The 25,383-nt window shown below is 45.7% G+C and overlaps 1 protein-coding gene across 3 annotated transcripts in view; it reads right to left on the bottom strand.

Annotated features, from left to right (window-relative positions):
- Positions 1-13,262, bottom strand: part of LOC106569409 (vam6/Vps39-like protein) — an 80,583-nt gene extending 67,321 nt beyond the window's left edge. Inside the window, exons 1-8 of one of the 3 annotated variants that reach the window (XM_082958204.1) lie at positions 12,585-13,262; positions 12,052-12,117; positions 11,817-11,881; positions 11,400-11,442; positions 11,126-11,220; positions 10,849-10,947; positions 8,909-9,001; positions 8,391-8,574 (exon numbers count right to left, since the gene is read on the bottom strand). In XM_082958204.1, coding sequence (XP_082814330.1) covers positions 8,391-8,574; positions 8,909-9,001; positions 10,849-10,947; positions 11,126-11,220; positions 11,400-11,442; positions 11,817-11,881; positions 12,052-12,117; positions 12,585-12,657 — 718 coding nt within the window. In that variant the 5' untranslated portion in view covers positions 12,658-13,262. Of the gene's footprint in view, positions 1-8,390; positions 8,575-8,908; positions 9,002-10,596; positions 10,630-10,848; positions 10,948-11,125; positions 11,221-11,399; positions 11,443-11,816; positions 11,882-12,051; positions 12,118-12,584 lie in introns of those variants that run through there. The other 2 variants (XM_082958225.1, XM_082958236.1) reach the window with 2 other exon arrangements.
- Between the last annotated feature and the right edge of the window lie 12,121 nt (positions 13,263-25,383).

The raw sequence follows: 25,383 nt of genomic DNA, 5'->3' as shown, positions 1-25,383 counted from the left end.
GAATTCATTTCAATTAACAGATTTCCTTATATGAACTGTAACCCACTACAATCTTTGAAATTGTTCAGTGTATATAGACAATAATCGCCATAGACTATAAAATCGGTATGAATGTTGGCTCAATGATTTGTTTTCTGCTATTTAATGGAAAGGCATGACAGTCCAGACGTCCAGATAAGGTGTATGTAAACTTCCGACTTCAACTGTATGTACTGTATAGGTGAGGGACAAATCAGTGAGGGCACTATCCAATGTACATAAACATTAAATCATCAGATATATTTTTCAGTGTTTTGGACACTATCTACATAGAAATAAGACCTACTAAAAGTGTTCACAAAGAACTTTGGGATCAGAAAATGTGCCTCCTCAAGTCTTCCCAGCTCATACAACAACACGTCTAAGTCGGGACAACGTGTCTAGGCTGCGAAGAGACTGGAGACCTGGAGGCTAACAGGGCAGGGAGGAAATCTTGGTGGCGCCAGCTATCTACAGCCATAGAATGGCATATTAGAACGGTCTGGGACGGGGCTCAGCTGAGGAGGAGGATGGGGGCAGACTGACTGAACCCAGGGGGAGTTCCAAGGTGTTAGAGTAAGCATTAATAGCAAATATCAGACAAATTATCCGACTGTACTGTGTGTGTGTGTGTGTGTGTGTGTGTGTGTGTGTGTGATGAGCATGACAGTGTGTGTGGATATAGAGATGTGCGGACATAACGCTTGGCCGATTCTCTCCTGCCTCCTGCCAAAACCACACCATCGGTCGGCTCAATGTAAACGAGGAAATTGCTGTTTGAATTGAAGCCTCAGTAGCTGGGAGCCTTCATTTCCTCTTTCAGACTGTTACTTCTGCATTCCAGACAGACAGAACAAAGAGTCTTTAAAAAATAAAAACTTCATCTGCATCTTCTTTGTCTCAAAAGGCCTTTAGAAAAGAGGACATGCTCAGGGCAAAATAGACAGCTCCACATTATGTTCCCCCAGGTCGCCTGTACTCTGACAGCACAGCCTGTGTTGGGTTGTGTTGTCCTCTGTAGCTCAGTTGGACGAGTATGGTGCTTGCAATGGCAGGATAGTGGGTTCGATTCCCTGGACAACCCATATGTAACATGTAATATGTAACATGTACGCACGGTTAACTAAGTCGGGATAAAAGCATCTGCTAAATGGAAAATATTTATTATATATTAACTGTAAGATATAAAAATGACACTGAGGACAAGAGAAAAAAAAAAAAATACATTGTTGACAGAAGTTATTGGTTGTGGATGAGAGAAGCTAACAAGGAGTTCCTGTCTAAAATACAAACCCCTCAGAACCCATCTCCCCTACCGGACAGGAACATCAAACCGGAACCTTACTGCCCCCGCTGGATGACAGGAGTATTACAACCAAACTGATATCAACAGCCCTGCTGGATGACAGGAGTATTACAACCAAACTGATATCAACAGCTGGATGACAGGAGTATTACAACCAAACTGATATCAACAGCTGGATGACAGGAGTATTACAACCAAACTGATATCAACAGCTGGATGACAGGAGTATTACAACCAAACTGATATCAACAGCTGGATGACAGGAGTATTACAACCAAACTGATATCAACAGCTGGATGACAGGAGTATTACAACCAAACTGATATCAACAGCTGGATGACAGGAGTATTACAACCAAACTGATATCAACAGCCCTGCTGGATGACAGGAGTATTACAACCAAACTGATATCAACAGCTGGATGACAGGAGTATTACAACCAAACTGATATCAACAGCTGGATGACAGGAGTATTACAACCAAACTGATATCAACAGCTGGATGACAGGAGTATTACAACCAAACTGATATCAACAGCTGGATGACAGGAGTATTACAACCAAACTGATATCAACAGCTGGATGACAGGAGTATTACAACCAAACTGTTATCAACAGCTGGATGACAGGAGTATTACAACCAAACTGATATCAACAGCTGGATGACAGGAGTATTACAACCAAACTGATATCAACAGCCCTGCTGGATGACAGGAGTATTTCAACCAAACTGATATCAACAGCCCTGCTGGATGACAGGAGTATTACAACCAAACTGATATCAACAGCCCCGCTGGATGACAGGAGTATTACAACCAAACTGATATCAACAGCTGGATGACAGGAGTATTACAACCAAACTGATATCAACAGCTGGATGACAGGAGTATTACAACCAAACTGATATCAACAGCTGGATGACAGGAGTATTACAACCAAACTGATATCAACAGCCCTGCTGGATGACAGGAGTATTACAACCAAACTGATATCAACAGCTGGATGACAGGAGTATTACAACCAAACTGATATCAACAGCTGGATGACAGGAGTATTACAACCAAACTGATATCAACAGCTGGATGACAGGAGTATTACAACCAAACTGATATCAACAGCTGGATGACAGGAGTATTACAACCAAACTGTTATCAACAGCCCTGCTGGATGACAGGAGTATTACAACCAAACTGATATCAACAGCTGGATGACAGGAGTATTACAACCAAACTGTTATCAACAGCTGGATGACAGGAGTATTACAACCAAACTGATATCAACAGCCCTGCTGGATGACAGGAGTATTACAACCAAACTGATATCAACAGCTGGATGACAGGAGTATTACAACCAAACTGATATCAACAGCCCTGCTGGATGACAGGAGTATTACAACCAAACTGTTATCAACAGCCCTGCTGGATGACAGGAGTATTACAACCAAACTGTTATCAACAGCTGGATGACAGGAGTATTACAACCAAACTGATATCAACAGCCCTGCTGGATGACAGGAGTATTACAACCAAACTGATATCAACAGCTGGATGACAGGAGTATTACAACCAAACTGATATCAACAGCTGGATGACAGGAGTATTACAACCAAACTGTTATCAACAGCTGGATGACAGGAGTATTACAACCAAACTGATATCAACAGCTGGATGACAGGAGTATTACAACCAAACTGATATCAACAGCCCTGCTGGATGACAGGAGTATTACAACCAAACTGATATCAACAGCTGGATGACAGGAGTATTACAACCAAACTGATATCAACAGCTGGATGACAGGAGTATTACAACCAAACTGATATCAACAGCTGGATGACAGGAGTATTACAACCAAACTGTTATCAACAGCCCTGCTGGATGACAGGAGTATTACAACCAAACTGATATCAACAGCTGGATGACAGGAGTATTACAACCAAACTGATATCAACAGCCCTGCTGGATGACAGGAGTATTACAACCAACCTGTTATCAACAGCCCTGCTGGATGACAGGAGTATTACAACCAAACTGATATCAACAGCTGGATGACAGGAGTATTACAACCAAACTGATATCAACAGCTGGATGACAGGAGTATTACAACCAAACTGTTATCAACAGCCCTGCTGGATGACAGGAGTATTACAACCAAACTGATATCAACAGCTGGATGACAGGAGTATTACAACCAAACTGATATCAACAGCTGGATGACAGGAGTATTACAACCAAACTGATATCAACAGCTGGATAACTGGAGTATTACAACCAAACTGATATCAACAGCTGGATAACTGGAGTATTACAACCAAACTGATATCAACAGCTGGATGACAGGAGTATTACAACCAAACTGATATCAACAGCTGGATGACAGGAGTATTACAACCAAACTGATATCAACAGCTGGATGACAGGAGTATTACAACCAAACTGATATCAACAGCTGGATGACAGGAGTATTACAACCAAACTGTTATCAACAGCTGGATGACAGGAGTATTACAACCAACCTGATATCGATGACAGGATGACGGTACACATTAGCCCTATGCTAGCCTCACTAGGTGACAGTGATTATATCCTGGAACAAGTTCTGCATCAGCCAATTAAAATCATTGACGTAGTTGGACACGTTCCAACACACGGAAGCGTCCCTAACATACCTCAGTCCAAAAGTTGTTCACGGAAGCGTCCATAACATACCTCAGTCCAACAGTTGTTCACGGAAGCGTCCCTAACATACCTCAGTCCAACAGTTGTTCACGGAAGCGTCCCTAACATACCTCAGTCCAACAGTTGTTCACGGAAGCGTCCCTAACATACCTCAGTCCAACAGTTGTTCATGGAAGCGTCCCTAATGTACCTCAGTCCAACAGCACGTTCTGATCATCAAAGCAACTATCAGGTGTATTTGACTGACTGGTCTGATTTTTTTTTACCTTTATTTAACGAGGAAAGTCAGTTAAGAACAAATTCTTATTTTCAATTATGGCCTAGGAACAGTGGGTTAACTGCCTTGTTCAGGGGGCAGAACGACAGATTTTTACCTTGTCAGCTCGGGGATTCAATCTAGCAACCTTTTGGTTACTAGTCCAACGCTCTAACCACTAGGCTACCCTGCCGCCCCCAAAACAGATGTAAAGTGCCTAGTCCACGTAATCGCCCCAGATTGGATTCAAATGTCACACGAGTCCGTCCGTTCCCCTCCATCCCCACCTGCTTTGTTACATACGTCATATCAAGACTGGAGGATGAGCGTTACAAAAGTGAACAGTATTATTTTAGGTTGTTAAGCTCTTGTTATCCTACAGATGGCAGTATTGCAGCTTCTTGTTAAAGTAGTTTAATCATGAGTCTCGTGAGGACTCAAATCAACAGTCTTGAGGAAGGAACACTAGGCTGTTTCAGTATCTGATGTGGAATTACTTCTATTTAATAAAGTCATCTAACTCTCAGACTATGGGAGGCGCACAGTACTACGTAGAGCCATGACTACATGGAACTCTATTCCACATCAAGTAACTCATGCCAGTAGTAAAATTAGATGTAAAAAAAACTTTTATTTTATTTTTTATTTTTTTTAAACACCTAATTGGACAGCGGGGACTGTGAAGCAACACAAACATTGGCACAGACACACGTTAGCATGGATTTAGTACTGTATATATGTAGCAGTTGTGGAGTAGGGGCCTGAGGGCACACAGTCTGAATGTATTGTTCTTATAATTGTATAAACTGCCTTCATTTTGCTGGACCCCAGGAAGAGTAGCTGCTGCCTTGACAGGAACTAATGGGGATCCATAATAAACCCCAGGAAGAGTAGCTGCTGCCTTGGCAGGAACTAATGGGGATCCATAATAAACCCCAGGAAGAGTAGCTGCCGCCTTGGCAGGAACTAATGGGGATCCATAATAAACCCCAGGAAGAGTAGCTGCCGCCTTGGCAGGAACTAATGGGGATCCATAATAAACCCCAGGAAGAGTAGCTGCTGCCTTGACAGGAACTAATGTGGATCCATAATAAACCCCAGGAAGAGTAGCTGCTGCCTTGGCAGGAACTAATGGGGATCCATAATAAACCCCAGGAAGAGTAGCTGCTGCCTTGGCAGGAACTAATGGGGATCCATAATAAACCCCAGGAAGAGTAGCTGCTGCCTTGGCAGGAACTAATGGGGATCCATAATAAACCCCAGGAAGAGTAGCTGCTGCCTTGGCAGGAACTAATGGGGATCCATAATAAACCCCAGGAAGAGTAGCTGCTGCCTTGGCAGGAACTAATGGGGATCCATAATAAACCCCAGGAAGAGTAGCTGCTGCCTTGGCAGGAACTAATGGGGATCCATAATAAACCCCAGGAAGAGTAGCTGCTGCCTTGGCAGGAACTAATGGGGATCCATAATAAACCCCAGGAAGAGTAGCTGCTGCCTTGACAGGAACTAATGGGGATCCATAATAAACCCCAGGAAGAGTAGCTGCTGCCTTGGCAGGAACTAATGGGGATCCATAATAAACCCCAGGAAGAGTAGCTGCTGCCTTGGCAGGAACTAATGGGGATCCATAATAAACCCCAGGAAGAGTAGCTGCTGCCTTGGCAGGAACTAATGGGGATCCATAATAAACCCCAGGAAGAGTAGCTGCTGCCTTGGCAGGAACTAATGGGGATCCATAATAAACCCCAGGAAGAGTAGCTGCTGCCTTGGCAGGAACTAATGGGGATCCATAATAAACCCCAGGAAGAGTAGCTGCTGCCTTGGCAGGAACTAATGTGGATCCATAATAAATACAAATGAACCTTTTCTGTAGACTTCTATAGGAAGTCCAACATAGCTATAGCATATATCCACTCACATCAGATAGTGTGCTAATGTTCTAACCTACTAATGCATATGGAAATGTGTATGGTACACCCTCAATTCACCATGAACCCCATTAACCACCTTGGTCCAATTCCATATGTTGCCTTGGCTACCAGGCCACAGAGGTGAATGGCTGGTGGGTGCCTACCCATGAAGTGACTACGCCCTCTCCTGGTGGAGAGATGTTAGTGTAGGCTATCACTAGTTGGCTCTATCCTTATGCAGGCCTACAGCGTTTTAAAGGCTACGCATTATTATAATCGTCCACTTCATTACGTGCGTTTTGAATCGAGCAACAAGGACCGGAAAGGAATAGCTTTTTTCTCAAGTAAAAACAACTTGACACAAAGGGGGCTGGTGGATATACAGGCTAAAGCTCTTTGGTAGGTTAACTGTCCTAGGTAAGACATGACACCTTGCAGTCATCCATGTGGTTATAAACCATCTGAGCCACGTGGTTATTAACCATCTGAGCCACGTGGTTATAAACCATCTGAGCCACGTGGTTATAAACCATCTGAGCCACGTGGTTATAAACCATCTGAGCCACGTGGTTATTAACCTTTCTAAGCCACGTGGTTATTAACCTTTCTAAGCCACGTGGTTATTAACCTTTCTAAGCCATGTGGTTATTAACCTTTCTAAGCCATGTGGTTATAAATCATCTCAGCCATGTGGTTATAAACCATCTGAGCCACGTGGTTATAAACCATCTGAGCCACGTGGTTATAAACCATCTGAGCCACGTGGTTATAAACCATCTGAGCCACGTGGTTATAAACCATCTGAGCCACGTGGTTATAAACCATCTGAGCCACGTGGTTATAAACCATCTGAGCCATGTGGTTATAAACCATCTGAGCCACGTGGTTATAAACCATCTGAGCCACGTGGTTATAAACCATCTGAGCCACGTGGTTATAAACCATCTGAGCCACGTGGTTATAAACCATCTGAGCCACGTGGTTATAAACCATCTGAGCCACGTGGTTATAAACCATCTGAGCCATGTGGTTATAAACCATCTGAGCCATGTGGTTATAAACCATCTGGTTATAAACCATCTGAGCCATGTGGTTATAAACCATCTGAGCCATGTGGTTATAAACCATCTAAGCCATGTGGTTATAAACCATCTAAGCCATGTGGTTATAAACCATCTAAGCCATGTGGTTATTAACCATCTAAGCTATGTGGTTATAACGTATGTGGTTGTATGATTTGTAGAGAAATGTACTGTAACAGAATGACTGGGTAGTGTCTTTAAATGTCCTCCTGACGTGGTCACGTTAAAGGGGAGTAAATGGACAGTGCTGGCGGAGTCAGCCAGGCTTACTTCAGTGGAGGAGCCAGGTTGAACTGTTCTAGGTTGAGACAAAAACACCAAAACAATAACCCAAATGACTGCTGGAGATGGAAAGAACTTACATTTCATTAGAAAAATAGTCCCAATAATGTATTTGGTGATAATTTAGATTATATCTGTTGCTGAGCTTACCTACATTTTTTATTTTAAAAAATGGTTTCAGAATATAAATCACTGTCACCTGGTGAGGTTAGCATAGGGCTAATGTTTGCTATGTTATCTGATGGGAGGACCAGCTACAATTTATCATTCTCTCACATGCAAGTTAAGCGATTAAAATGGCTGCTTATGTGATGGCTGCAGTTTTAAAATTAAAATGGCTGCTTATGTGATGGCTGCAGTTTTAAAATTAAAATGGCTGCTTATGTGATGGCTGCAGTTTAAAATTAAAATGGCTGCTTATGTGATGGCTGCAGTTTAAAATTAAAATGGCTGCTTATGTGATGGCTGCAGTTTAAAATTAAAATGGCTGCTTATGTGATGGCTGCAGTTTAAAATTAAAATGGCTGCTTATGTTCGCAAGTACGGCCCCATCATTTTCAAGTTCCAACCATAACACACTGAATAGTCCAAATATAAAATGAAGTGGCATTAAGTCTGTCGACGACAAACATAGCCAACAGTAATTAGTTTGTTTTAGTGTTTAAAAGTAATATTGCATCGTAAGTGTGAAGTAGGCTACACAAAAAGTTGAAACAAAAGAATTAGCAAGTCCATAGACAAACAATATGACGTATAGTAATTTAAGCATATGCATTATCTAATACCAGAAAGGCAGGATATTAAATCTACATACTGCTGAGCCAGGGGGAAAGAAATTATAACAAGAAAATATTAGTACCCATATCAATGGGGATGTCAGTCCAGTTGAGGGCACACTTCTGAGTGCAGACCCCCTCCTCGTTGAGCACCACCGTGAGGTCATCCTGGCCCACCGCCACCTTCCCATCACCCAGGGGGACCACCAGGGGCTCTAGCTGCTTCCCCGTGGGGAAGAGCTCCTTGATGGATCCACGACCGTCCATCTGGAGGATAAAGAGACAGATGTCAGGGGAGAGGTCTGAGGAGACGGAGGAGAATAACACAACCCCGATCTCTTTCTCTCCGTTCCTGATTCGGAGCTGAAACAAATGACCAGGTGAAAAGCTGAACAGCCTAATTATAAGCTTCCACCATATTATTGTTAACTTGTCAAGTCTTCTCCAATCAGTGCAGATGAAGAGGGTAATTGAGAAAGAGGTCAAAGCCCCTATTCATAATAATAGCTCATATACATAATACATCCTATTAGAAGATGTCTTTCGACGGGTTCACATGAAATCCAAAACACAGCGTTTCCTGTTTTTGTGCCCCACTGACCCGGATGAGGTAGTAGTCTCTCTTGAAGCCAACACAGATGGAGTTCTGACACCAGGCCATGGACTTAGGGATGTCTGGAGCAGAAAAGTCCCCCTGACAGACAAAAAATAATAATAAAAAAAAAACACTTATCAGGTTAATACTTATTGGTTAACAAAATCCTTCTAAATGTGACGTCTGCATTTTTTCCTCAATCGTTCCCATGTTCTCTGGTAAGAGTCTGTCCACTCACACGCCCATCTTGCAGGCCTGGAATTTAGTGATTTTATGGGTAAGGTCATTTGGCCTTCAAGAGGAGCCCAATCTGCCAGGGCACCGAGGCCATCTGCCAGGGCACCGAGGCCATCTGCCAGGGCACCGAGGCCATCTGCCAGGGCACCGAGGCCATCTGCCAGGGCACCGAGGCCATTAACCAAAATAGCCAAATTAAATAGATTTGAAAAACACTAGCTATTCTGTTAAGAAACCCATAAGTGTATGTAAATGCCCATAAATAAAGATCCTGTCTAGCTCAGCAAGGTTGGATGGGGAGCGTCGCTGCAAGGTTGGATGGGGAGCGTCGCTGCAAGGTTGGATGGGGAGCGTCGCTGCAAGGTTGGATGGGGAGCGTCGCTGCAAGGTTGGATGGGGAGCGTCGCTGCAAGGTTGGATGGGGAGCGTCGCTGCAAGGTTGGATGGGGAGCGTCGCTGCAAGGTTGGATGGGGAGTGTCGCTGCAAGGTTGGATGGGGAGCGTCGATGCACAGCTATTTTGATGAAAACCTGCTCCAGAGCGCTCAGGACCTCAGACTGGGGGGCGAAGGTTCACCTTCCAACAGGACAACGACCCTAAGCACACAGCCAAGACAACGCAGGAGTGGCTTCAGGACAAGTCTCTGAATGTCCTTGAGTGGCCCAGCCAGAGCCTGGACTTGAACCCGATCGAACATTTCTGGAGAGACTTGAAAATAGCTGTGCAGCGACGCTCCCCATCCAACCTGACAGAGCTTGAGAGGATCTGCAGAGAAGAATGGGAGAAACTCCCCAAATACAGGTGTGCCAAGCTTGTAGCGTCATACCCAAGAAGACTAGAGGCTGTAATCGCTGCCAACGGTGCTTCAACAAAGTACTGATGAGTAAAGGGTCTGAATACTTAAGTAAATGTGATATTTCAGTTTTTAAATTTGTAAACATTTCTAAAAACCTCTTTTTGCTTTGTCATTATGGGGTATTGTGTGTAGATTGATTAAAGGAAAAAAACAATTCAATCCATTTTAGAATAAGACTGTAGCGTAACAAAATGTGGAAATAGTCAAGGGGTCTGAATACTTTTCCGAATGCACTGTATATATATTGTCGGAATTCGATAAAAAGGGTGGGTGCCATTGCATCCCAGATGTGTCGGTCTCCACTGGTAACTTACTTCAGAGCTGAGATGCCTGAGAAGGACTCGATCACGTGACGGCCATTGGCTAATAAGAATTGATATATCTGAGACAGCCATGTGAGTGAGTGGCGGCTTCGGAACAGGGCGATTGGCAGCCAGGAGAAGGGAATTATAATATTCAGCCAGACCACAAGGCAGGGATTTTTAGGGGGCGTTGCAGCCACACAAAGGGTGCATCAACGGCCATGGCTGTCGATGCCGCCGGGAAAATCTGAGGCCTGCCATCTTGTCTCCCTCTCTCACCTGTAAAGTCCCTGTCTCACCTGCAGCTCATAGAACTCCCCGTCTCACCTGCAGCTCATAGAACTCCCCGTCTCACCTGCAGCTCATAGAACTCCCCGTCTCACCTGCAGCTCATAGAACTCCCCGTCTCACCTGCAGCTCATAGAACTCCCCGTCTCACCTGCAGCTCATAGAACTCCCCGTCTCACCTGCAGCTCATAGAACTCCCCGTCTCACCTGTAGCTCATAGAACTCCCCGTCTCACCTGCAGCTCATAGAACTCCCCGTCTCACCTGCAGCTCATAGAACTCCCTGTCCTTCCAGTAATACAGCTGAAGCTTCTTCTTCACTGCAACACACATCCTCAGCTGGGCCTCTCCTGTCGGGGACAGCTGCAGGAAGAAGCAGAAGAAGACTACATGTCCATTGTCACAGGGGGAATTTTTTTTATTTTGTGATACAATTTCACAGATCTTTACAGGAAATATCTTTACAAGAGCTACAGATAAATACAATGAACTGGTTCACATCGAGACATTTACAAACTATGTCACCAGAGCTGCATTTTACCTGCAAGTCACAGGCGAAGAGCGTTGCCCCTTTGGCCTTGGAGACCACAGTAATCTGCTGGAAGGTCAACAGATCATGAACATGGATGTTGTTCTCTGTAGAGGGAGAGAGGAACACACATGCAGACACACACGTACGCATGCACACAAGACACACACAAAAAAACAGACAATATTAAAAACAACCTTTGACTTATGGATTACTGAGATTAACCAACATCATGTTCATGTGAACAATATGGCCGTTTGTTTTGCTGAGGGAAAAAATGTTTTACCTAGTAGACTAATGAGGATCTTGTACTGTGACACAATGAAGAGCTGTGAGAAACAGAAGAAAAAAGACCACAGGTGAAAGTGAGATGGGGACAATGGTAACCTGAGTGAGTGTCAAGTCTGTTATGTCACCAACTCCTTGTCAGTCAGGGAGAGCAACGGAGTTGGCCATAGCACATCGCAGATCTGGAACAACAGTGTCTACTAGATTTGTTTCAATCTGTGGTACTTGTTTTTTTAAATTGTAATTCCTGTCACATCAACAGAATGTGAAGTGTGAGTACATTACGAGAGACAGTCACTGAAACGGGTCCTATTGGGACAGTGCCTTAGCCTGGAGAGGGGGGGGAGGGAGAGAGAGAGAGAGAGAGAGAGAGAGAGAGAGAGAGAGACACACCCCTCCATCTTCATCTGCCTACCTGCTGGATCTTCTTGGAGAAGTTCTTGTTGGATTTCTCCAGAGTCACCTCAAACCTGTTGGTACCTATGAGAAAGATAGAGAGAGAGTGGATATGTTTCCTTGTTTAAGACACCCTGCTACAGGACGAGGTAATAACACAATGACAACGGAAACTATTGCTCACCGAAGCCAACTATACACACACACAAGAACACAGGACAGAGGCTGAAAGCAGAGGTCTCTCTCTCATTCACCTGCATCTTTTTTGATTCTGTAGAGCAGCAGATGGCCTGGTTTGGTCCCAACTAGAAGCCAGTCCTCTGTGACGTGATAGGAAATAGAAATAGGAAATAGAAATAGGTCCTCAGCATGGCCATGTCCCAAATGGCACCTATTTCCTTATGCGGTGTACTACTTTTAATAAGAACCCATAGGGCTCCTGTTAAATACATAGGAATTAGGGTGTCATTTGGGACACAAACTATGAGGACATCAACTGGGAGCCATTATAATACAATGGTATTCATTCAATATAACTTGGTCTCTAATAAATCTCTCTGTCACCGACAGGGTTGCCCAACACTTTGTTTACAATTGTCTGTCACCTCAAAACTCATCAAACTATAAATTGGTTAGCTGGCCAAAGTTATCAGCTGGCTAACGTTAAATGGTAAACAAACCAGCCAAGCTAGCTAGAGTGTTCATGTCAACAAACAATAATGTGCTGTTAGCTAGATAGATAGCTAGCTAGATAGATAGCTAAAGTTAGCTAACAATATCAATTTACCCCAGGCCGCAAGACAGTCAATCTGAAGAGGCAGTTTCTCCAGGATTGGTACCGGTTCGTAAGCGTCATGCATTGTGGTGTTTTCCTGGTAACGGTTGGTAGAAACAGTCGTTTCGCTTTAGCTAGCTATGCTAATGTATACTAGCCAACAAGTATGACAACAAAACACTTTAACGCTGGGTAACGTTTTAAAAGGCACGGCTAAAATGTCATATCCCCCTCCCTCTCCCGACCAAACCCGTTTATTTAATCCGTATTGGTGACTTGAAGATAATTCCTGTCATTCGTTGAAGCCATTACAACCAAGCAAGTTACGTCCAATTCCTCTATCCAGCTAACTGGCGTTAACACACATGCTAACGAGCTAGCTAGCAAGCTAACTACATTATATAGCCATCATCCCATTGCTAGTCTTGACCGACAACACTTGATAAACTAGATTTTTGGGGGGGGCAAGAAAATCAGAAATGACTAGATAAATAATTTTCGTGCAAGTTGCTCTGTTTGCTAAATTAAAAAAAATAAATAATAATAATAATAAATAATAATAATAAATCTATCTATCTATCGATCTATCTGGCTGACTGGCTATCTGGCTGGCTATCTAGCTGGCTGGCTGGCTGACAGACTGGCTGGCTGACTGACTGGTTCCTCTCACGGTTGAACGTCGTCAGCCCCGGTCTGCTACAGACACATGACTGAAGTCAGTCCACTCACGAGGGAAGAATTAAAAACAAGACGCACATTCCCGATCCGCAAAGCACCGGGTGGAGGAGAGAATACCGTGCATTGATTGTAATGAAGCTTGGGTGAACAACAAGCAGGTCAATTTCATCTCAAATGAATACTATTTACTATGTTGTATTCATTTGTATAATTATGACAACGTGGGATTAATATAAATACACTTTAATAGCAGAATAAACAGCAAAAAAAGACATACAATAACCTGACAAATAAGAAACTACAATACGGACTCACCTTAATGTTGTCTTTATTTCCTGCTACAAAATCAAATCAAAACCTTGGCTGCAATGCATGACAATCTAACAATACAAAACCATGACAAAAATAAATGACTAGTCCTAGACTGGCCACATGTTGCAGTTGAATAAATGACTTGTCCAAAACCTAAAATTACCTTAGGTGGTGGCAGAATACTGTGGCAGAATGGAGTGGCAGAATACTGTGGCAGAATGGAGTGGCAGAATACTGTGGCGGAATAGAGAGGCAGAATACTGTGGCAGAATAGAGAGGCAGAATAGATTGGAAATAGTGGCAGAATAAATTGAACATATTGGCAGAATAGATTGGTAGAACAGAGAGGCAGAATAGATTGGCAGAATAGAGTGGCAGAATATAAAGGCAGAATAGAGAGGCAGAATAGAGAGGCAGAATAGAGTGGCAGAATAGAGATGCAGAATAGATTGGCAGAATAGAGTTGAAACAGTGGCAGAATAGAGTGGCAGAATAGATTGGCAGAATAGAGTTGAAACAGTGGCAGAATAGAGTGGAAACAGTGGCAGAATAGATTGGCAGAATACTGTACATACAGAATAGAATAAAAATATAATTATAATGCATTCATAGCAAATATCAGACATACTGTACCTAGTGTGTGGTAATACTATTATAGCTAGGTGGCAGTGGCAGACAGGGCAGACCGACTCACTCCCTCTCTGGGCCAAGTGATTTAGGCCGTTTGAGTCCCAAATTGCACCCTACTCCCTATGTAGTGCACTACTTTTGACCAGGACCTATATGAAATAGGTTGCCATTTGGGACTTAGACCCTAGATTTATTAAACTGCAAATCTTCAACATTGTCAGAATTATAATATACGTAAAGTACTGTCAGTCCACTCATGGTCTATAGTAGTCCACTACCCTGGTCTATAGTAGTCCACTACCCTGGTCTATAGTAGTCCACTACCCTGGTCTACAGTAGTCCACTACCCTGGTCTATAGTAGTCCACTACCCTGGTCTATAGTAGTCCACTACCCTGGTCTATAGTAGTCCACTACCCTGGTCTATAGTAGTCCACTACCCTGGTCTATAGTAGTCCACTACCCTGGTCTATAGTAGTCCACTACCCTGGTCAACAGTAGTCCACTACCCTGGTCTATAGTAGTCCACTACCCTGGTCAACAGTAGTCCACTACCCTGGTCTATAGTAGTCCACTACCCTGGTCTATAGTAGTCCACTACCCTGGTCAACAGTAGTCCACTACCCTGGTCAACAGTAGTCCACTACCCTGGTCTATAGTAGTCCACTACCCTGGTCAACAGTAGTCCACTACCCTGGTCTATAATAGTCCACTACCCTGGTCAACAGTAGTCCACTACCCTGGTCTATAGTAGTCCACTACCCTGGTCAACAGTAGTCCACTACCCTGGTCAACAGTAGTCCACTACCCTGGTCAACAGTAGTCCACTACCCTGGTTTATAGTAGTCCACTACCCTGGTCTATAGTAGTCCACTACCCTGGTCTATAGTAGTCCACTACCCTGGTCTATAGTAGTCCACTACCCTGGTCAACAGTAGTCCACTACCCTGGTCTATAGTAGTCCACTACCCTGGTCTATAGTAGTCCACTACCCTGGTCTATAGTAGTCCACTACCCTGGTCAACAGTAGTCCACTACCCTGGTCTATAGTAGTCCACTACCCTGGTCAACAGTAGTCCACTACCCTGGTCTATAGTCGTCCACTACCCTATAGACCCTGGTCAACAGTAGTCCACTACCCTGGTCTATAGTAGTCCACTACCCTGGTCTATAGTAGTCCACTACCCTGGTCTATAGTAGTCCACTACCCTATAGACCCTGGTCAACAGTAGTCCACTACCCTGGTCTATAGTAGTCCACTACCCTGGTCTATAGTAGTCCACTACCCTATAGACCCTGGTCAACAGTAGTCCACTACCCTGGTCTATAGTAGTCCACTACCCTGGTCTATAGTAGTCCACTACCCTATAGACCCTGGTCAACAGTAGTCCACTACCCTATAGACCCTGGTCAACAGTAATCCACTACCCTATAGACCCTGGTCAACAGTAGTCCACTACCCTGGTCTATAGTAGTCCACTACCCTGGTCTATAGTAGTCCACTACCCTATAGACCCTGGTCAACAGTAGTCCACTACCCTGGTCTATAGTAGTCCACTACCCTGGTCTATAGTAGTGCACTACCCTATAGACCCTGGTCAACAGTAGTCCACTACCCTGGTCTATAGTAGTCCACTACCCTATAGACCCTGGTCAACAGTAGTCCACTACCCTGGTCTATAGTAGTCCACTACCCTGGTCTATAGTAGTCCACTACCCTATAGACCCTGGTCAACAGTAATCCACTACCCTATAGACCCTGGTCAACAGTAGTCCACTACCCTGGTCAACAGTAGTCCACTACCCTGGTCAACAGTAGTCCACTACCCTATAGACCCTGGTCAACAGTAGTCCACTACCCTATAGACCCTGGTCAACAGTAGTCCACTACCCTATAGACCCTGGTCAACAGTAGTCCACTACCCTGGTCAACAGTAGTCCACTACCCTGGTCTACAGTAGTCCACTACCCTATAGACCCTGGTCTACAGTAGTCCACTACCCTATAGACCCTGGTCAACAGTAGTCCACTACCCTGGTCAACAGTAGTCCACTACCCTGGTCAACAGTAGTCCACTACCCTGGTCAACAGTAATCCACTACCCTATAGACCCTGGTCAACAGTAGTCCACTACCCTGGTCAACAGTAGTCCACTACCCTGGTCTACAGTAGTCCACTACCCTATAGACCCTGGTCTACAGTAGTCCACTACCCTGGTCTACAGTAGTCCACTACCCTATAGACCCTGGTCAACAGTAGTCCACTACCCTGGTCTATAGTAGTCCACTACCCTGGTCTATAGTAGTCCACTACCCTGGTCTATAGTAGTCCACTACCCTATAGACCCTGGTCAACAGTAGTCCACTACCCTGGTCTATAGTAGTCCACTACCCTGGTCTATAGTAGTCCACTACCCTATAGACCCTGGTCAACAGTAGTCCACTACCCTGGTCTATAGTAGTCCACTACCCTGGTCTATAGTAGTCCACTACCCTATAGACCCTGGTCAACAGTAGTCCACTACCCTATAGACCCTGGTCAACAGTAATCCACTACCCTATAGACCCTGGTCAACAGTAGTCCACTACCCTGGTCTATAGTAGTCCACTACCCTGGTCTATAGTAGTCCACTACCCTATAGACCCTGGTCAACAGTAGTCCACTACCCTGGTCTATAGTAGTCCACTACCCTGGTCTATAGTAGTCCACTACCCTATAGACCCTGGTCAACAGTAGTCCACTACCCTGGTCTATAGTAGTCCACTACCCTATAGACCCTGGTCAACAGTAGTCCACTACCCTGGTCTATAGTAGTCCACTACCCTGGTCTATAGTAGTCCACTACCCTATAGACCCTGGTCAACAGTAATCCACTACCCTATAGACCCTGGTCAACAGTAGTCCACTACCCTGGTCAACAGTAGTCCACTACCCTGGTCAACAGTAGTCCACTACCCTATAGACCCTGGTCAACAGTAGTCCACTACCCTATAGACCCTGGTCAACAGTAGTCCACTACCCTATAGACCCTGGTCAACAGTAGTCCACTACCCTGGTCAACAGTAGTCCACTACCCTGGTCTACAGTAGTCCACTACCCTATAGACCCTGGTCTACAGTAGTCCACTACCCTATAGACCCTGGTCAACAGTAGTCCACTACCCTGGTCAACAGTAGTCCACTACCCTGGTCAACAGTAGTCCACTACCCTGGTCAACAGTAATCCACTACCCTATAGACCCTGGTCAACAGTAGTCCACTACCCTGGTCAACAGTAGTCCACTACCCTGGTCTACAGTCGTCCACTACCCTATAGACCCTGGTCTACAGTAGTCCACTACCCTGGTCTACAGTAGTCCACTACCCTATAGACCCTGGTCTACAGTAGTCCACTACCCTATAGACCCTGGTCTACAGTAGTCCACTACCCTGGTCAACAGTAGTCCACTACCCTGGTCTACAGTAGTCCACTACCCTATAGACCCTGGTCAACAGTAGTCCACTACCCTATAGACCCTGGTCTACAGTAGTCCACTACCCTATAGACCCTGGTCTACAGTAGTCCACTACCCTATAGACCCTGGTCTACAGTAGTCCACTACCCTATAGACCCTGGTCTACAGTAGTCCACTACCCTATAGACCCTGGTCTACAGTAGTCCACTACCCTATAGACCCTGGTCTACAGTAGTCCACTACCCTGTACTGTAGCAGTGCTTCACTTGGATTTCTTTCTTTCCTACTCACACGTCAGCAGTAGTTGTGGGAATGTTCTCCTCGACCCAATTCAGGTCTTCACCCTGAGAACAAGTGGAAGACATTTATGTGTTTACATGTAAACAGCATCTTGTAAATTACGGACTCCTCTTTGAATCTGCGTTTTTCTTCAAAGCTCAGTTGTCCTGAGTCTGCACAACACTGCGAGGACCTTGGATCAAGGGAGACACTCAAGTACTTTAATACTATATCTCTTGACACATTGACGGAAATAGTCATGGCCTCTAAATCTTCAAGCTGCAAACTGGACCCTATTCCAACTAAACTAGTGAAAGAGCTGCTTCCTCTCTTGAAAAAGCCAAACCTTGACCCAGAAAATATTAAAAACTATCAGCAGTACTGCACCTGTCAACGACAAAAGTTGTTCTGCTTCCACGAGCACATCCAATACTAGCATCAGTAATTCTACATGTGTTGTTAGCCCAGCTAGCATGGACACTGACAGTTGTGAATCTGATGCAGCCGAAGAGCTACTGCCCCCCTTTACCCGGGAAAGCACCGAACAACAGACAGGGACGTTGGACCATCGAAGAGGCGCAAATATGATGAGAACTACTTTGATTTGGTGTTCACTTATATTGGGAGTAGTGCCTTTCCTCAGACACAGTGTGTTATATGTGCTAAAGTACTATCTCACAACTCGATGAAACCTTCAATCTTCCACAGACATTTAGAAACAAAACATGGCAATTTGAAAAATAAGCCACGGGAGTTTGAACGAGAATTAAGACGACTTTCGAGTAGTAAGACATGTATAAAAGCAACAGATACCATTAATAAGAAGGGCTAGAAGCATCTTATATGATGAGCTACCGAGTGGCTGGGACAGGCAAAACCCCATACTATTGTGGAGGACTTAATTCTTCCTGCTGCTGTGGATATGGCTGGGACAAAGCTGGGGGAAAAGGCCCAAAACAGACAATGCCTTCATCAAACAACACTGTTTCACGACGCATCAGTGACATGGCAGGAGATGTTTTGAAACAATTACTGCTTCGCATACAAGCCAGTGAATTCTATGCGTTACAGCTGGATGAGTCAGAAGTGGCGGGCGTGGCACAGCTCCTGGTATATGTCTGTTATGTTTATGGGGGGTCAATTAAGGAAGACATCCTCTTCTGAAAACCACTGGAAACCAGGACAAGAGGAGAGGATATTTTTAAAGTATTGGACAGCTTTGTGACATTGAATGGACTTTGGTGGTCAAGATGAGTTGGTATCTGTACTGATGGCGCAAAAGCCACGACAGGGAGCCATAGTGGAGTGGTAACGCGCGAGCAAGCAGTTGCTCCCGACACCACTTGGGTCCACTGCAGCATCCACCGAGAGGCTCTTGCTGCCAAGGGAATGCCTAACAGCTTGAAAGACGTTTTGAACACTACAGTAAAAATGGTTAACTTTGTTAAAGCAAGGCCCCTATACTCTCGTGTATTTTCTGCATTATGCAATGATATGGGCAGCGACCATGTAACGCTTTTACAACATACAGAAGTGCTTTGGTTGTCAAGGGGCAAAGTATTGACACGTTTTTTAAAACTGAGAGACGAGATAAAAGTTTTCTTTACTGACCATAATTTTCACTTGTTTGACCGCTTGCATGATGACGAGTTTCTCACACTACTGGCCTATCTGGGTGATGTTTTTTCTTGCCTGAAGGATCTGAATATAGGATTACAGGGACTCTCCACAACCATATTCAATGTGCGGGACAAAATTGAGGCTATGATTAAGAAGTTGGAGCTCTTCTCTGTCTGCATTAACAAGGACAACACACAGGTCTTTCCATCATTGTATGAGTTTTTGTGCAACGAACAAATGTCAAGTGTGATATAGCGAAGCACCTGAGGGAGTTGGGTGCGCAATTATGCAGGTACTTTACCAAAACGGGTAACACAAACAACTGGATTCATTATCGCTTTCATGCCCTGCCTCCAGTCCACTTACCAATATCTGAACAAGAGAGCCTCATCAAAATTGCAACAAGCAGTTCTATGAAAATGTAATTTAATCAGAAGCCACTGCCAGATTTCTGTATTGGGAGGAGCTCAGAGTATCCTGCCTTGTCGCGCTGTTAAGACACTGATGCCCTTTGCAACCATGTACCTATGTGAGAGTGGATTCTCGGCCCTCACTAGCATGAAAACTAAATACAGGCACAGACGGTGTGTGGAAAATGATTTAAGACTGAGACTCTCTCCAATACAACCCAACATTGCAGTTATGTGCATCCTTTCAAGCACACCCTTCTCATTAACCTGTGGTGAGTTATTCACCATTTCTGATGAACAAATAAGGTTTTACATGTAATATGGTTAAATAAAGAGCAAAATTATTGATTATTATATTATTATTTGTGCCCTGGTCCTATATGTGCTCTTTGTCACTTCCCATGAGCCGGGTTGTGACAAAACTCACACTCATTCTTATGTTTAATAAATGTATCGTATAGTGTGTGTGTGTGGCAGGCTTACAATGATGGCAAAAAACAACATTTGAGAGTGCACTGACCCTGGTGCTAGAGGGGGTACAGCTGGAGGTTGAATGTTTGAAGGGGTAAAGGACAGATATCAGTTTGTCTTTGCGGATGGTTTGTTCTCTAAAAAATCAATGGTAAGTTATCGGTGTTCCTCAAGGTTCAGTTTTAAAACCACTGTTGTTTTCACTAAATTAGGAACACCTGTTCTTTCCATGACATATACAGACCAGGTGAATCCAGGTGCAAGCTATTATCCCTTATTGATGTCACTGTCACAGGCGTCAGAATGAGTAGACCAAGGTGCAGCGTGGAATATGTTCATCTTGTAATTTAATGAGAAAGTGAACACTTTACAAATAAACAAAAATGACAGCAGACAGTTCCGTCAGGTACTCACAACTAAACGGAAAACAACTACCCACAAACAACAAAGGAAAAACAGGCTGCCTAAGTATGGCTTCCAATCAGAGACAACGATAGACACCTGCATCTGATTGGAAACCATACCCGGCCAAATCATAGAAAACAAAAACATAGAATGCCCACCCACCTATCACACCCAGGCCTAGCTAAACAGAGAAAACTCAGCTCTCCTAGGTCAGAGCGTGACAGCACCCCCCCCCCCCCCAAAGGTGCGGACTCCCGGCCGCAAACCTGAACCTATTGGGGAGGGTCCGGGTGGGCATCTATAATCGGCGGCGGCTCTGGTTCGGGGCATAGCCCCCACATCACCCGCTGATCCCCCCACTTCTTGTCGCCGGAGGAACCAGACCGTGGATCAGCGCCGGAGGCTCTGAACTGCCAACTGCCCCTGAAGACTCGGGGCTGCAGACCGTCGCTGAAGACTCGAGGCTGCAGACCGTCGCTGAAGACTCGGGGCTGCAGACCGTCGCTGGAGGCTCCGGGCTGAGGAGCGTCGCTGGAGGCTCCGGGCTGAGGAGCGTCGCTGGAGACTCGGGGCTGCAGACCGTTGCTGAAGACTCGAGGCTGCAGACCGTCACTGAAGACTCGGGGCTGCAGACCGTCGCTGAAGACTCGGGGCTGCAGACCGTCGCTGAAGACTCGAGGCTGCAGACCGTCGCTGAAGACTCGGGGCTGCGGACCGTCGCTGGAGGCTCCGGGCTGAGGAGCGTCGCTGGAGGCTCCGGGCTGAGGAGCGTCGCTGGAGACTCGGGGCTGCAGACCGTCGCTGAAGACTCGAGGCTGCAGACCGTCGCTGAAGACTCGGGGCTGCAGACCGTCGCTGGAGGCTCTGGGCTGAGGAGCATCACTGGAGGCTCCGGGCTGAGGAGCGTCGCTGGAAGCTCCGGGCTGAGGAGCGTCGCTGGAGGCTCCGGGCCATGGATCATCCCTACAGGCTCCGGGCCATGGATCATCACTGGAGGCTTCGTGCCATGGATTATCACTACAGGCTCCGGGCCATGGATCATCACTGGAGGCTTCGTGCCATGGATTATCACTGGAGGCTTCGGACCATTGATTATCACTAGAGGCTTCCTACGGGGAGCTGGAACCGGTCTCACCAGACTGGGGAGACGCACTGAGGACCGTGTGCTCAAAGCAGGCACCGGCCGTACTGGGCTATGGTGGCACACTGGAGGGAGAGTGCGTGGAGCAGGCACAGGGTACTCTGGGCCTTGGAGGCGCACTGGAGGTCTGGCGCTGAGGGCTGGCACAACCCGTCCTGGCTCGTCGTTGGTTATAGCCCGGCAAGGGCGGAGCGCTGGTACAGGATGAACTGGGCTGTGCTGGTGAATGAGGGGTACCGTGCGTAGAGCAGGTGCAGGATAACCTTGGCCGAAGAGACGCACTGGAAACCAGATACGTTGAGCCGGTGCACTTCTCCCTGGCTACCGGCCAACTCTAGCACGGCAACGGTGAGGAGCTTGCACCGAGCGCACCGGGCTGTGAGTACGCACTGGCGATACAGTGCGTATCACCGCATAACACGGTGCTTGCTCGGTCACTCGCTCCCCACGGTAAACACAGGGAGTTGGCTGAGGTCTTAACCTCGCCTTCGCCAATCTACCCGTGTGCCCCCCCCCCAAAATGTGTATTTTGCCGCTGCCTCTCGGCCTCCTGTTGCTTGCCTAGCCGTTCCTCCCAGTATCGCCGCTCCGCCTTCGCTGCCTCTATCTCCCATTGCGGACGGCGATACTCCCCAGGCCTTGTCCAGGGTCCTGCCCCATCTAGGATCTCCATCCAGGTCCACTCCTCCGAGCCATACTGCTTGGTCCCGCTCCTCCTCCTGGAGAGTGCACGCTGCTTGGTCTTCTTGTGGTGGGTAGTTCTGTCACAGGCGTCATAATGAGTAGACCAAGGTGCAGCGTGGAATATGTTCATCTTGTAATTTAATGAGAAAATATATATAGCAGTGAGGGAGATGGTGGTTGTCTGTCAGCTAGCAGTGAGGGAGATGGTGGTTGTCTGTCAGCTAGCAGTGAGGGAGATGGTTGTTGTCTGTCAGCTAGCAGTGAGGGAGATGGTGGTTGTCTGTCAGCTAGCAGTGAGTGAGATGGTGGTTGTCTGTCAGCTAGCAGTGAGGGAGATGGTGGTTGTCTGTCAGCTAGCAGTGAGGGAGATGGTGGTTGACTGTCAGCTAGCAGTGAGGGAGATGGTGGTTGTCTGTCAGCTAGCAGTGTGGGAGATGGTGTCATGGTGGTTGTCTGTCAGCTAGCAGTGAGGGAGATAGATGGTGGTTGACTGTCAGCTAGCAGTGAGGGAGATGGTGGTTGTCTGTCAGCTAGCAGTGTGGGAGATGGTGGTTGTCTGTCAGCTAGCAGTAAGGGAGATGGTGGTTGTCTGTCAGCTAGCAGTGAGGGAGATAGATGGTGGTTGACTGTCAGCTAGCAGTGAGGGAGATGGTGGTTGTCTGTCAGCTAGCAGTGTGGGAGATGGTGGTTGTCTGTCAGCTAGCAGTGTGGGAGATGGTGGTTGTCTGTCAGCTAGCAGTGAGGGAGATGGTGGCTGTCTGTCAGCTAGCAGTGTGGGAGATGGTGTCATGGCGGTTGACACTGCTAGCTGACAGACAGCGAGGAAAGGCTGCGCACGTCAAGGATTTGAATGGATGGGGGGAAAAAAGGCCTGAATGGTTGACTTGGGAAGGTTTTGATGCAGTTTTAGCACATTTTGAGATTTTGAGCACAAAAACCACCAGCATCACCAAAATGACCAGCATCACCAGCATCACCAGAATGACCAGCATCACCAGCATCACCAGAATGACCAGCATCACCAGCATCACCAGAATGACCAGCATCACCAGAATGACCAGCATCACCAGCATCCCAGAATGACCAGCATCACCAGAATGACCAGCATCACCAGCATGTCAAGCATCACCATAATGACCAGCATCACCAGCATCACATGACCAGCATCACCAGAATGACCAGCACACCAGAATGACCAGCATCACCAGAATGTCCAGCATCACCAGAATGCCAAGCATCACCATAATGACCAGCATCACCAGCATCACATGACCAGCATCACCAGAATGATGAGAAAAACGTTAGCTAACAAAACATTCTGACCTTTTTGGGGGGGGGGGGGGGGGGGGTTATAGCACTGCCTAGCCTGACTGCACGTCACTGCATAACACAACACAACAAATCATAGCGCTTAAATACATCTTCACTTAAACAGCCCAACGTTTACAAAAAAAGTTTCCATTCAACACGTCAACCTCTCTCCTTGTCTTGACAGGGTCTGAGGACGTCAACGTGACGATCCTGTTCGACGAGGCTCTGCCCACGGTGACATCACAAGGCCTGAACATTGCAGTGGGGAAAAGACTGGCACATCATTAAATTACTGTTGAGTTTCCCCTCTGTAGGAATCACAACAGACACGTACTGCAGATGTACTCACTGTACTGGAATTGGTTTTGGATGAAAGCCAGTCGTAGCTGGTATACAGGTATGCTATATTAAACGGTCTTATTCCTTTATCTCCTCTACAGTAACAACAGCCTAGAGGATGACCTCTGACCCATACATAGGGGTTGCAGCATTCTGGTATTTTCCAGAAGTTCTGTTTGGAGGATTCCCAGATTTTCTGCTAATTTCCTCATAATTCCAGGAATCTTTACAACCAGGATTTCTCAAAAAACAGGGGAAGTTTTCCAAAATTGTAAAACCCTATGTAGGGGTCAGGGGTCATAGTCCTCTAGGTTGTGGTTGCTCTAGAGGATTGATGACAGGTTGGTTATAATCTACCTCAATGGCACTTTGCATTGTTCGGGTCATAAAAGGAACTTCAACATGGCAGATTTTTGCTGATAACTGTCCACTGTTGTTTTACACTTTGGGATTGTAGTATGTTCAGTTTGAGATATGAAATCATATGTAGACAGATGAATCGAGGGCAATGTAATATTCAATGTGAAAATACAGGGCATTTTTATTATATCAGATACAGTTGCCATAGATAATGAGTGCCGTTGTCCTTCATTCTTAAAACATACATTTATTTTAGTCTAGTTCTACAGATTGTTGTCATACGTTTCGTCTTCAGATGAGGAGTAAGAAATATCGGACCAATACGCAGCGTGGTAAGTGTCCATACTTATATTTTATTTTATTTTAACCGTGAACACTAAACAAGACAAGAAAACGAACAACAGTCCTGTAAGGTACTACGACTATACACGGAGACAACCACCCACAAACACAAGAGAAAATAACCCCACTTAAATATGGCCTCCAATTAGAAGCAACGACAACCAGCTGCTTCTAATTGGAGGTCGTCCCCAAAACTAACATAGAAATAGACAAACTAGAAAACCCACATAGAAATAGAAAACATAGAACATAAACCAAAAACCCCGAAACACACAAAACAAACACACCCCCCTGCCACATCCTGACCAAACTACATTAACAAATAACCCCTTATACTGGTCAGAACGTGACAATTGTTTTTATCCTAAATTAAATG

This window comes from Salmo salar, chromosome 01 (assembly GCF_965601325.2).
Source record: "Salmo salar chromosome 01, fSalSal1, whole genome shotgun sequence".
In the NCBI taxonomy this organism is placed as follows: domain Eukaryota; kingdom Metazoa; phylum Chordata; class Actinopteri; order Salmoniformes; family Salmonidae; genus Salmo; species Salmo salar.
The sequence above is the reverse complement of the archived record's forward strand: the minus strand, read 5'-3'. Positions and strand labels throughout refer to the sequence as shown.